General features: G+C 30.5%; 1 protein-coding gene across 4 annotated transcripts in view; it reads right to left on the reverse strand.

Moving 5' to 3' along the window:
- Positions 1-13,966, reverse strand: part of LOC136084058 (uncharacterized) — a 148,108-nt gene that overhangs the window by 71,203 nt on the left and 62,939 nt on the right. For all 4 annotated transcript variants that reach the window (XM_065804150.1, XM_065804148.1, XM_065804149.1 and 1 more), the window contains exons 12-13: positions 8,672-8,755; positions 8,321-8,563 (exon numbers count right to left, since the gene is read on the reverse strand). In XM_065804150.1, the coding sequence (XP_065660222.1) occupies positions 8,321-8,563; positions 8,672-8,755 (327 nt within the window). The remainder of the gene's footprint in view (positions 1-8,320; positions 8,564-8,671; positions 8,756-13,966) is intronic.

Below are 13,966 nucleotides of genomic sequence, written 5' to 3' on the forward strand. Positions count from 1 at the left end.
GTGAATGAAAGAAAAGTTTTGCCAATCATAAGCAATCTTTTAAAAATAAAAAGTATTCAAAAGACATCATGCTGTCAAAATATATATGGGAATTAAAAGATAAAAATATTGATGATTTTATACTGAATTGGTCCATCCTTAGAACAGCACCTGCATATAACAATATTTCCAAAAAATGTATACCATGTCCACAAGAAAAATTTGAAATAAAACACATGCAAACCAAGAATGTTTATTAAACAAAAAATAGGAATTAATTTTTAAATGCAGTCACGAAAATAAGTTTCTCCTTAAAAACTATAAAAAAAAATGAGCTCAAATAATACTTACATTAAGTCCCCCTTTTTAAAAAAATATTTTTCTGAAAAAATTTTATTTTCTAAAAAATCGAAGTTATCATTTATAAAGAATTCTTTTTATGATAGCGTCAGCAAACTCCACTAATGTGTGAAAGTTTATAGTAGTAAATAACATTTGCAAATTCCTGTAATTTAATTTTTGGTATAAATTGAAGTTTTATTAATTAGATCATTCATTTCTGATGAGTCTTTAGTGATGAAACACAGTGTTAAATAAGAAAAATTTTTGTTCAGTGATTTTCTTTTAATTTATAATTGCTCTGTTCTTTTAAGAACATTTAGCACTCTGTCTTGTAGAATACATTCTAAAATTGTTTAAATATATAGATGTATGTATATGTATATATATATATATATATATATATATATATATATATATATATATATATATATATATATATATATATATATATATGTATATATATATATATATATATATATATATATATATATATATATATATATATATATATATTATATATATATATATATATATATATATATATATATATATATATATATTTGCGGGTGTGTCTTTTATATAGTTTAAGCTGCCTTAGTTACTATTTTATATCATCTTATGCAGATGTTAGCTGCATCCACCTTAAATTCGCCTGGTTTGAGGCTTTTGATTGAGTAAAGATCAAAGATAGTGTCTCGATAAAAATACTCATTTTGGGCAGATGTTAACTGCATCCAGCTACTGTCTTGGAGGAGGCCTCCTAGGCAAAGACTTTAGGGGTAAGCAGAATAATTCTGTTGACCAGCCTAGAACCCCGTCTTCATCTATTAGACTGGTGTAGATGTAAACCTGCATTACATTGTTTCCTGTCTAGGACAATGAATTCTGGATCTTCTGGACCTTTTTCATAGGTTTTTGCTTGTGTCTCCTTATTATGGTTATGCAACTCTTCCTGTTATCCCCTAATGAGGGTACAGCTCTAAAACTCAGTTTAATTGTTCTGAGGCCAGCTGGTAGTAAGGTTTCCCAAACTCTCTGGTAGCTTTCAGAGAGGCTGATTTCACCAACAGCTACAAAATATCAAAGTATTAACAGTGCCATGTTGTGCATATATGGTGTCCCTGGTAATGTTTTTGTTGCGCATTGTTGAGGCCACATAAGAAGCCCTATATTATGACTTAAGGTTAATTAACAGGACTGAGAAAATTGAATAGCTCATTGCTTGGGAGACCATGCTCTATCTATGAATGAATCAAATTCTCTTTAAACTTAAATATGCCAAAAGTAAATCAAATAATAAACATAAAAAACCATACCCATCACCTAACTGTTTTAATATATCTTTTACTAATCTTTGTGGTCTGCGAAGCAATCTTCCATTAGTTGAATCTAATCTCTTGCAAAATTTACCAGACTTACTCTTAGTGAGACTAATCTAAATTCTGCTATTCCTTCTTCTGATCTAAATGTTGATGGGTACTATCCTTTGATTCGCAAAGACTCCAGTAATCACATGTTTGACTTGGGGGGTATACATATGCATTAATTCACATATTTGTTGGGAAATCAGGTTTGAACCTTTGGACCATTACTTTATCTGCTTCTGCTTAATGCCTCTTAAATCTTTCACTGTTCTCATTGTTCTCTGCCATTCTCGTTCTTCCTAAGACTTCACTCATTTAAATATAATTTCTTATCAAATTGATCATTCTTTCTCTATTTACCCCTCTGCCAATATTGTTGTTTTTGGTGACTTCAATGCTCATCACACTGAATGGTTTGGCTCTAACGCCACTGACCTTCCTGACATTAAAGCCAATAACTTTTGTATTTCTCAAATTAACTTTGTTACTCACTTTCCTGACAATCCTAATCATTTACCTTCAATCCTTGATTCATTTCTGGTCTCTGATCCTAGCTTGTGTTCAGTTTCTACTTTTTCTCACTTAGGTGGTTCTGACCATGCAATTATCTCTTTAAACCTTTTATCTTGTACTTCCTTTTTGGACTTACCCTATCATGGCACTACTTATTACTACCCTAAAGCTGATTGGGACTCTTTTCATGATTTTCTTCATGACGATCCTTGGGCTGATGTCTTTTCCCTCTTAGCTGAAAAATGCACCTCCTACGTAACCTCCTGGATTCAGTCAGGAATGGATGCTTTTATTCCTTCTTGTCAGTTCCAAGTCAAGCCTCATTCTACTCCATGGTTTTTACCCTCTTGTGCAGCAGCTATATCTAATTGTAATAATTTTTTTGATCTTTTTTAAAACAACAACTCTCTGGAGAACAAACAGCTATGTATTATTGCAAGAAATCAATGTAAAAAGGTGCTGTCAGATGCTAATCTCGATTATACCCAGTTTATTAAATTTCATATCTTATCTCAGAAGTTAGGCTCTTGAGACTTTTAAAAAATCTTTAACAGCGTTGTTAACAAAGGATGGTCTCACATTCCACCTCTCATTTATGGGAATGATCTAATTACCTCTGCCAAAGATAAGGCAGAACTATTTGCAAAGAACTTCTCTTCTAATTCGACTCTCTAATCTTATGGCCATTCCCTTCCCTCCATTCCTATTAAACAGATTAACCCATTGCTAAACATAAATCATATCTCAATTAAACTCTTCTACGGCTTGTGGTCCAGACAACATTCCAGTCACAGTCTTACAAAATTGTTCTTCAGAACTCACTTCAATTTTTTCTAAACTATTTAATAAGTGCTTGACTGAATCTTGTTTTCCTGTCTGCTGAAAAATGGCATCTATTGTTACAGTTTTTTAAAAAACTCTGGTGAACATTCTGACCCCTCCAATTATTGTTTAATCAGTCTTCTTTCTGTTATTTGCAAGGTTTTTGAGTCTTTGATTAACAAATTTCTCACATCCCATCTTGAGTCAAATAACTTGCTGTCAGACAATCAACACGGTTTTCGATCCTTTTGCTCTACAGCTGACTTCCTAACAACTGTGACAGAAAATTTTTATCCTGCATTAGATGAAGGCGGAGAGGCTAGGGCAATTGCTTTCAACAAAGTTTGGCGTGCTGGTCTTCTTTATAAACTTGTTTCATCTGGGAAAGTTTTTGAGATTATCAATTCGTTCTAACCGCTTTATTAAAGTCATCCTTAAAGGCCAACACTCTTCTTTATTTCCAGTAACTACTAGGGTTCTTCAAGGTTCCTACCCTATTTTATTTCTTATCTACATAAATGATTTTTCCGACAACCTCACATCTAAAGTAGCTTGATTTGCTGATTACTCAACTTTATACTCATGTCTTGACAAAAAGTCTTCTCTTTTCAATCGCTTAGAATAGGCAGCTGATCTTAAATCTGACTTCTATTCTGTAACTGTAACTCTATTCTGATTGGGGCTCACAGAGGCTTGTAAATTTTAACTCCAACAAAACTTAGTTGTTTACTGCAAACAACTATTGTAGTACTGTCGACATTCCTATATTGATGAATGGCAACCCTTTCACTGAGTCTTCTTTACTTTTTCTTGGATTATCATTTACTACTGACCTTTCATGGAAACCATATATACAATCAAATGCTAAATTATCATCTGCTAAGGTTGCTTCTCTTTATCATACTTGCCATTTTCTCTATCCTGATTCCATTTTCTACCTCTACAAATCTCTTATTCCTCCTCTTTTCTACAAATACCATCATGGCCGCTTCTCAAAGGAGTATTCATCTCTAATTTCATTAACCAAAACTCATTCTCACTGGACTCATCATCCACCAAAGTCTAATTATTTTACTGTATCTGTCCTTGCATGCTCCAAAAACTTTTATTCGCCTAGCTTTTTTCCTTCAACTTTTTAAGTCTTCTTTTAAAACACCAACTTTTTAAGTCTTCTGTCAACTGTTTCCTTGCTCTATAACTCTATTCTTTTTTTCTTGTAACTTCCAATTTAATAGTGGTTGCTTGCAGCCTTGTTGAGACTGAGTCAGAATAAATCAAATAAAAAACTCTACAATCAGGCACAAAAACTGGAACTTAAACTTTAAGAAAACCTTGCACATATCTCCACGATAATGTTTATGTTTTAAAAACAAGCATATGACTAAACGAGCTTTCATTTTCAATATGTATATAAATAAATAATTACATGCACGTGCATGCATAAATGCATACATTTATGTACATACATAAATGCTTAGCTGTATATACATACATAAATACATATACAGTTTCCACAAAAAAGTATTTTACAAATTTGGAAAAGAATATACTAGAAAATAACTGATTTTTTTGTTTGTTAGTTTTCTAATTAAATACATAAATATTTAAAAAAATGTTTCATTTGTTATTAATTTAAAATTACCAAGCCGAAAAATAAACTAGATTAAGATAGAAAACCGGAAAGTTTTCGAAATTTGATTAAATTAGAAATTTCAGTTGAACTGTAAATTAAAAATATTTAAATAATAACTCTTTAATATACAGTATATATTATATAGTTTAATATTATGAATAATTGATAGTTTCATTATATAACTATATTTTATAATATTGAATCATATAATGAAGGTTTTATTACATAGTATGACTATATTTTCTTAACTATGTTACATCATACTGGTTATATTATCTATAATAAATAAAAACATTTTATAATTAGACAAAAAGGCAGGAGAAAAATTAGCTAAATATCTAATTAATACAAAGTTGAAAGAATAAGTGTATCCCTTAAGACAAGAGGACAATCTTTAACTGCATCATACAGATTTATGAAGATTCCATTTATAAATGTAAAATATCATAGAACTAACAGTGCATTGTTGCACATGGATGTTGACCCTTTTTTTAGTTTTAATATGCATTGTTGAGATTATGATTGGAGCCCTTTTTTAAGGCTTAGAGTTTATTAATAGTAATGCGGTAATTGTACTATCTGTGCTTTTAGCCAAGATCTTTAACAAATCCAAAAATGAGTGGAAAAGTACCAAAAACTGTAAAACGGAAAAAACCATCATCATCACAAAGGTTCTCTAAACTAATCACTTACTAATATTTGTGGTCTTTTGTTCGATCTTATCTCTTGCACCAGAGCCAATATCTTTGTTGTTGGTAAATTTAATGCTCATCACATGGAATGGCTTTGTTCTAGTGTCAGTTGCTCTGCAGGGGTTAAGGTCCTCAACTTTTGCCTTTCTCAATCTCTAACACTAATAGCCAACCTTCCAAATCACTTTCAAGACAATCCGAATCATTTACCTTCACTCCTTGACTTGAGTCTTTTTTCTGATCTTAGTGAGTGCTCAGTTTCTCTACATTCACCCTTAGATGCTTCTGATCGCAGTTTGACCTCTCTAAAACCATTATCTCATTCTTTTTCATCATCAGAATACCTTTCTCATCCTACCTCTTACAACTACCTTAAAGTTGACTTGGACTCTTTCCATGATTTTCTTTGAGATGGCCCTTAGGTAGAAATTTTTTGTTTTTCTGCTTACAAATGTGCTTCTTATGTAACTTATTGGATTCAAGCTGGCATGGAATCTTTTATTCCCTTTTAACAATTCTAAGTCAAGCCTCACTCTTCTCCATGGTTTTCCATTAACCATTACTTCCATATCTATCACTAAAACAATTCTCTAGAAAACAGACATCTGTTAAATATTGCTAAAAGTCATTGTAAAAATCTTTTATCTAACACTAAAGCCCACTATTCTTGGGTCACAAAATCTTGTATTTTATCTCAAAATTTAGGCTTCAGAGACATCTAAAGAATCTTCAACAATGTCTATAATATGAGCAAATTTGTTAATCCTGTGCCCTGTCCTTTTTATAAGTTACATCAACAATTTTCCTGAAACTTTCACATCTAAGGTGGCATTGTTAGCTAATGATAATACCATTTATTCTTGTCTTGATAAGAAGCCAACACTCTCAGATTGCTTCGAGGAAGGATTTATGCTCAAAAAGGATCTCACTTCTGCTACAGTTAGGGGCTTTCAGTAGCTGATGAACTTTTACTCAAATAAAACTCAATTTTTTTAGCTAATTATTATTTCAACAATCTAGATCTTTCAATTTTTATGACTGATAAAGTACTTGATGAGTCATCTGCGCTTTGTCTCCTAAGATTAACTCTTACTTCCAATCTTTCTTGAAAACCATATATCAAATCGATTTCAAAATTAGCATTTGGTAATTTTGCATGTTAAAACTAAAAGTTGTAAGTCTAAGATGTTGAATGCTGGATCTTCTTGGCTCATTGCATGGGTCTTATTATCTTTTAATGAGGCAACAGCTCTAAAACTCAGTTTTATGGTTCTGAGGCCAGCTGGTAGTCAGGCCTCAGAACCATAAAACTGTTATCAGTTCCTGAACTCTGTAGTAGCTATTGTTTGTGAAGAGGCTGAATCCATCAACAACTGTAAAATACCAGAGTACTAACAGTGCCATGTTGCCCATGGATAATGTCCCTGTTTGTACTATTAGTGTGCATTGTAGAGGCCACATTTGGAGCTCATTGTTATGGCTTAGGGTTAATTAACAGTAATGAGGCAATTGGTTGAACTATTACATAGTGTAATAATTATTATCTGTACTTTGAGTCAAGTTCTGTAACCATGTTAAAAAATGACTAAAGAATCAAAAACTATAAAATACAAAACACCAACGTCATCACTAAGTTCACTAAATCTATCATTCACTAATATTTGTGGTCTTTTGTTGGATCTTATTTCTTGCACCAGAGCAAAGAGCAAGTAAGTTCACCAGACTTACTTGCTCTTTATGAGATTAATTTGAGTTCAGGTGTCTCATCTTTTGATCTTGTGTTGATGGTTATCTTCCATTAACTCATAAAGACTCCAATAGTCACATGCTTGGTTGGACCTTCGTAAAAATTCACCCATTTGTCAGGATAAAAGGTTTGAATCCACTCTTCTTGATCTTATTTCTGATCAACTTGACCAAGCCCTTTCTTTTAATCCTTCAGCCAATATCCTTGTTGTTAATAACTTTTATGCTCTGAATTACACTGAATGGCTTGGTTCTAGTGTCAGTGACTCTGCAGATGTTAAGGCTCTAAACTTTTGCCTCTCTTAATCTTTAACACAAACAGTCAACTTTCCAAATTACTCTTCAGACAATCCAAATCATTTACCTTCATTTACCTTCTCTACTCAACTTATGTCTTGTTTCTGATTCTAGTCAGTGCTCAGTTTCTCCACATTCACCATTAGGTGTATCTGATCACAGTTTAATCTCTCTAAAATTTGTATCTCATTCTTCTTCATAATCAGAATCTTTCTGTCATTGTACCTCTTACTACCTTAAAGCTGACTGGGACATTTGTTACAATTTTTTTAGTGATGTCACTTGGTTAAAAATCTTTTATTTTCCTGCTGACAAATGTGCTTATTATGTAACTTCTTGGATTTAGACTGGCATAGAATCTTTTATTCCCCTTCAACAAATCCAAGTCAAGCCTCACTCTTCTCTATGGTTTTCTTCTAATTGTGCTGCTGCAGTTTCCTATCATAACCAGTACTTCCATATCTATCAGCAAAAATATTCTTCAGAAAACAGATGTCTGCTTACTATTACTAAAAACCATTGTAAAAAAGTTTTGTCTAACGCCTTAGCCTACTATTCTCAGGTCACAAACTAATTATAAAATCATCTTTAAAACCTACTATTTACAATTTACAAAACCAAATTAGTTAATTACTAAGTTTTACACAACTAACATTTTATTTTCTCCAGAGTTAGAACTTAGAAAGCTGTTTAAAATTGACAACATAATTGTTTTTCATGTTTAAGTTGATTTAATAAGTTAAATATTGAAAAGATAATTTAACTATAGATAAAAAAAAAAAAAAAAAAAAAATTAACAAAATATTTTACAGCAAAATAACTTTAAAAATAAATAGCATTATGCTGATAAATTATAGAATTAAAACATTAAATTTGTTATGAAATCATAGTTGCAATATATTATGGTATCATTCAAAAATAATGTTACTCACTAAACATAACAAACACCTGGAGTCGGCTGTGAACATGTAGACTTGGTGAACTTAAACTTTACTTTGTTTAACGAATCTGCATAACCAACTTCTAAGTAAAATGTGTAATCTTTTTTCTCAAGTAAAATATTTCTGTTTATTACAAGACTGGGAAGTCGAAAACCTGTAGTTGTAGCATTTTGAACTTGAAGCTCCGGAGGAATTTTCCCAGTATTGTCATTAATGGTCCAAACTCCTGTTAGTCTAAAGATAAAAAAATAAAATTAAATGTAAAATAAATCCATTTAAATTAATGAAGAAATGTGAGAAACAATAAGCTAATGTATGTCAAAAAAGTAAACAGTGACTCACTTTTGAAATCCACAATCCTCACAATAAAAAGAATATATGACACGATCCATAAAATTCAGTTTTTCATCACAGTTGGATATACATCTAAGCATTTAACAAGTTAAAACAAATATTGAAAAACATTTTTAATTTGAAGACATTTTAATCACTATACTTTATTTTTTTATAACTGCTAATTTAATTTTTCAGAGTAATTTTTTTTCTTCTCATATCTATATTATCCAACTAATAATTTCCTAAGATTAATATTATTGATAACGAATATATTCTTGTATATAATAAATTATTATTTAATTTAACTCAAATTAAACTTAGCTATTTTCGGTCCATTAGTATCACAATTATAATATTTATTGATGAATGGCAAAATACTATTTAAATCTTTTATTTTACATCTATTTAATAAATATATATATTAAATATAGGATTATAATTTACTACTGACCTGGAAAATACATATTAAATCCACTGCAAAATTAATGCATGCTATTGTCTCTAGCATTCATAAGAAATGTGATTGCTAGAGACAATTTCTTGTTTCAATTGAAAAACCTTAATCTTATTTAACTGGTCAATCTATTAAGTTAAACCTTTTTAAAAGATTATTTCTTTATGCTGTAAAAATTTCAAAAATTTGTTTTTTCAAGCATCATTGTTTTAGAATTTTTTTTTTCCTTCTGCATCAATATCAGCTCTTTGGACTTTGCTTCCTTCATCTTGCTTTCCTGATTCATATAATTAGCAATCTTTTAAGTCGTTTGTCAATCGTTATCTTGCTCTACAAACTTCATCTTTTCACTTCTAGTACTTCCAATTCTAATAGTTGTTGCTTGCAGCCTTGTTGGAAGCAAAGATGTAAAAAAAAAGTTTTTTTTTTTTACTTTTATTAAACCTAAGCTATTTTGAAATCATTCAAAATGGCTAAATTTAAAAGACTAAAAGCTAGGGCATATTTATTTGATGAAGAAAAACTGATAGAAAAACTTAACATGCATACGGTAGTGGTGTAGTAGTAGAGCGCTCGCTTCATAAGCGAGAGCTTCTGAGTTCAATTCCCACCACGTCCTTGTAGTACCGCGCTCAACTTGTTTCTCTGCGCAGTGGCCTTGTTCGTCAAGGTTGGTGTTTTGAAGTTATAGAGTTGAGAGAGGGTTATAACCACAAGTAGCCTCCTCATCTGTAGTGGCCTTCTTGGCCTTGGGGAGGTGATTTACAAAAAAAAAAAAAAAAAAATCTCAAATAACTTTTGCAACAAATGAAGAATTAATTCTTAGCTTTCAGTTTAAAAGATCTACAGACAAGTTAACTATGTCCAAAAAGTTGATTGGTTGTACTGTTGGACCTGATAAAGTTGGAAAATTCTCTGACCTTTTAAATTGTCATAATGACTGTATTTTTTTTGAAGTGAAAAAACTTTGATTAGATTGAGGTTACAAAGATGGATTACTTACAGACAATTCTATAAAGTAGGAATACAATTTCTGCACTTATAAAGTTTTTATAAAAAAGGTTTTGTTTTGAATACTTACTAATTTGTATCATTTTTTTATTATTATTATTAATTTATTTATTATATTATAATTATTATTTATTATTATTATCATTACGCCTGCATTTGTAGCATTCGAAATAAGTAAAAGGTGATTTGTCTGATTAACTTTTGACTCAATTAAAAAACATTTCTTATTATCAAACAATAAAACAAATGTAGCTACAATACTTTGGTTGTCATGGTGTTAGTGTGTGTTATATGGTGTATTGTTGTAAATGTTTCATTACTATTTTTTAATTTTATTTACTTATTTATTTTTGTATCATAAATTATTATATCATGTTTGTGGGGATGATATTACTTGTTTATTTAATCGATAATTGGAAGACATTGAGAAATAAGAATCTAAGTTAACAGAAAAATCTAAGAAAGAATTCAAAAAACAAATGTATGTGTGCATGGATTTAATCATAAGTTTAGGTGGAAATGTGGCTAATACTTTCATTGTCTCATTCAACTATTTGGCAAGCTCAAAAGAAATCTATTTAAGAAAAAGCTAAATAATATAAGAAAAATGTTAAAATTATTGCCAATAAAACTATTGTTCTCATTATAGTACATTTTGTTGCAAAAATTATGAAAAATTATGAAAATTACAGAAGGTAAAAAGTCAAAAAGAGATTTTTATTGAAATGTTTGGCATTCCAGCAATTGATCATGGTACTGGATAAGCTCAATATGAGGCTTTAGTTAAAATACTGGAAGAATATTGAATATGTGACGATGTGAAAGATTTATGTTTTGATACCACTGCTACAAATGCAGGAAGATTTTCTGGTACCAATGTCAGGTTTAGTCAAAAACAAAACTCAATTTTACTAGAGTTGGCTTGTACTTAAGTAAAAAGTTATGAACTTTGTCTCAAAAACTGGTATTCTGACTTACTGTGCAATGGTCAAATTCATCCCAATCTTTTATTCACCTTTTAAAAACTTCTTTATCATGAGTTGCGCCAATCCAAAATCTAAAAGCCTATTGGCAAATGACAAAATATGGAGAATACATAAAACAATATGTTCAGCATTCGGAATCAATATTAAATGGAATTGATGCCATGATGGTTTCAATGGAATCACATTCATGGTATCTTGATGAAACTTTGGATCCACTCGCTCTTCTAGATCAAGAAATTTCTGTTGCAAAGAAAGAAGATATTGCAAAAATGCTCTTCTTAAAACCAGTTCCTGAAATCTAAGGCATTCAGAGAAATTAAATTTGTTAAAAGCTCTTAACTTTAAGCTAGAAAAACCACCAAGTATTGCACAATTAGCAGGAGAAAACTTTTAGTTCATATTTAGTTTATTAAATCTGACTAAGCTGAATGATAAACTCGGTTAAACAGTACAACACCACTATGGGAGTACGTTGACCAGTTTAAGACTTTTTCCATATTTGTCGCTCAATTTGCAGTGGTAATGATGTTTTCTGAAAGATCTATTAAAGTTGTATCAGAATTTGTAAATAATGTTCACAATGAAGACGATCGTCAGGAGCTTCTACTTGCTATTCATCAAAGGGGAGAAAACCTTTGTAAAGCAAAGACTAAGGAAGATGTCCAGTTAGCATATGAAGCAACTGCAAAGTAAATAAAATAATTCTTAAAATCAAGGCTTCTTCAAATCTTTAGCTCCAACCCCTAATATCAATATTGTGGTTTCGGTTCTGCCTATATAAATCTTCATTTGACAATATTACAAAACTATTCAGGTATTAGTTCTGCATCTGTGAACAGTTTATTCGGAAAATATCTTTTCATACGCCAAATCTTACTTCTTCATATAATATATATATATATATATATATATATATATATATATATATATATATATATATATATATATATATATATATATGTATATATATATATATATATATATATATATATATATATATATATATGTATATATATATATATATGTATTTATAATATATATGCTTTTTTCATATTATATATATATACATATATATATATATATATATATATATATATATATATATATATATATATATATATATATATATATATATATATATATATATATATATATATATATATATATATATATATATATACAGCTGCGGACAAAATTACGTGAACGGTTGCAAATAGTTTTTTTAAATGAAATTTTCAATGTCTTAAAATAAATTTATAGTTTAATACTATATATGGTTGGATAGAGCGTTTTTTGCTCTATAAGACTGTGTAAAGTGTATTCTCTAATAATTTGTTTAAAATTAAACATATCTAAATGTTCAAAAAGCATCAAATATTTTGCGCGACAAAACCACGTGAACGATTATACAAACGTAAAAGAATAATTTTACTAACATCAACAAATAATAGATTCTAAAAAAAAAAAACATTAATATTTAGTTGCATAGCCTTTAGAATCGATAACGGCCTTGCACCGTCTTGGCATAGATTCTACAAGAGTTTCTAGTAACTGTTTTGGTAATGCCTCCCATTCATACTGTACGGCTCGAAAAAGTTCATCCGGTTTTTGAAATTTGCGACCTCCCAAGCATCGCTCAACTTCAATCCATAAATTTTCGATTGGATTTAAGTCGGGAGATTGGGCAGGCCACTTCAAAACCGTTATGCTATTATTTATGAGCCAATTTTTTACAGTCAAAGCTGTATGTTTAGGGTCATTATCATGTTGGTAAACCCAATTGTGAGGCATTTTTTCTAAAGCGTGTGGCAACATTTGATTAGATAATATTTCCCTGTACTGTAGTTGGTCCATTATACCGTTTACACGGTACAACGGACCAATTCCAGCCCAGGAGAAACACCCCCAAACCATTATATTGCCACCCCCAAATTTTACAGTTCCTATTGTATACTCTTTTGCAAGTCTTTTACCTACTGGACGCCTAACAACCTCGACCGTCGCTGCAAACCATGTTAAATTTACTTTCATCCGACCACAAAACTGTTTTCCAATTTTCAACCGTCCAGTTTAAGTGATCTTTAGGGAACTGTAGGCGATCTTTGACGTGCCTGGGCTTAAGGAATGGTTTCTTTGCAGGTCTGCGCCCATAAAGACCTCCTTCGTTTAAACGCCTTCGTGAATCGTTCGTGTGCTTACGTTTTCCATGCCTGTTTGCAGACGAATTTCAGGGGCTGTCAAATGTGGATTCTCAAGAGATTTTCGCACAATTTTTCGATCAGTACTAAAAAATAAAATGTTAAACATTAAATTTAACATTAATATTATTAAGATTAAATATTAAAAAAAATAAAATTAAAGGAATATTACCGCGTATCCGTAATACGTGGACAACCACCTTTCTTAACGATCTTTTTGCTCTTTTCTCGGTGTATAATTTTATGTATTCCACCTTTTGACATCTTCACATGAGCTGCAATTTGCCCAATGGACCATTTTTCTTCTTTGCGCAAACGCAAAACCAAGCTTTCAATTTTTGAATCAGTTTGACGAACCATTATAGTTTAATTTTTTTAATTTTTTGATGTTAAACAGAATAATCTTGAGAAATTTAAATGATTGTAAGTTCTTAGAATACCAAAACCACATGAACGATTTTTAAAAGCACTGATTTCGATGTGAATATAATATAATTTGCATCAAAAATGACGCTTTTATAAATCGTTCACGTGGTTTTGTCGCTCAAAATTTTTGAAATTATTTTAACTTTTATACATGTATGATTTTATACGTATTATTAAAGAATACACTTTACACAATCTTATAGAGCAAAAAACGCTCTATCCAATC

This window comes from Hydra vulgaris, chromosome 08, assembly GCF_038396675.1.
Source record: "Hydra vulgaris chromosome 08, alternate assembly HydraT2T_AEP".
NCBI classification, from domain to species: domain Eukaryota; kingdom Metazoa; phylum Cnidaria; class Hydrozoa; order Anthoathecata; family Hydridae; genus Hydra; species Hydra vulgaris.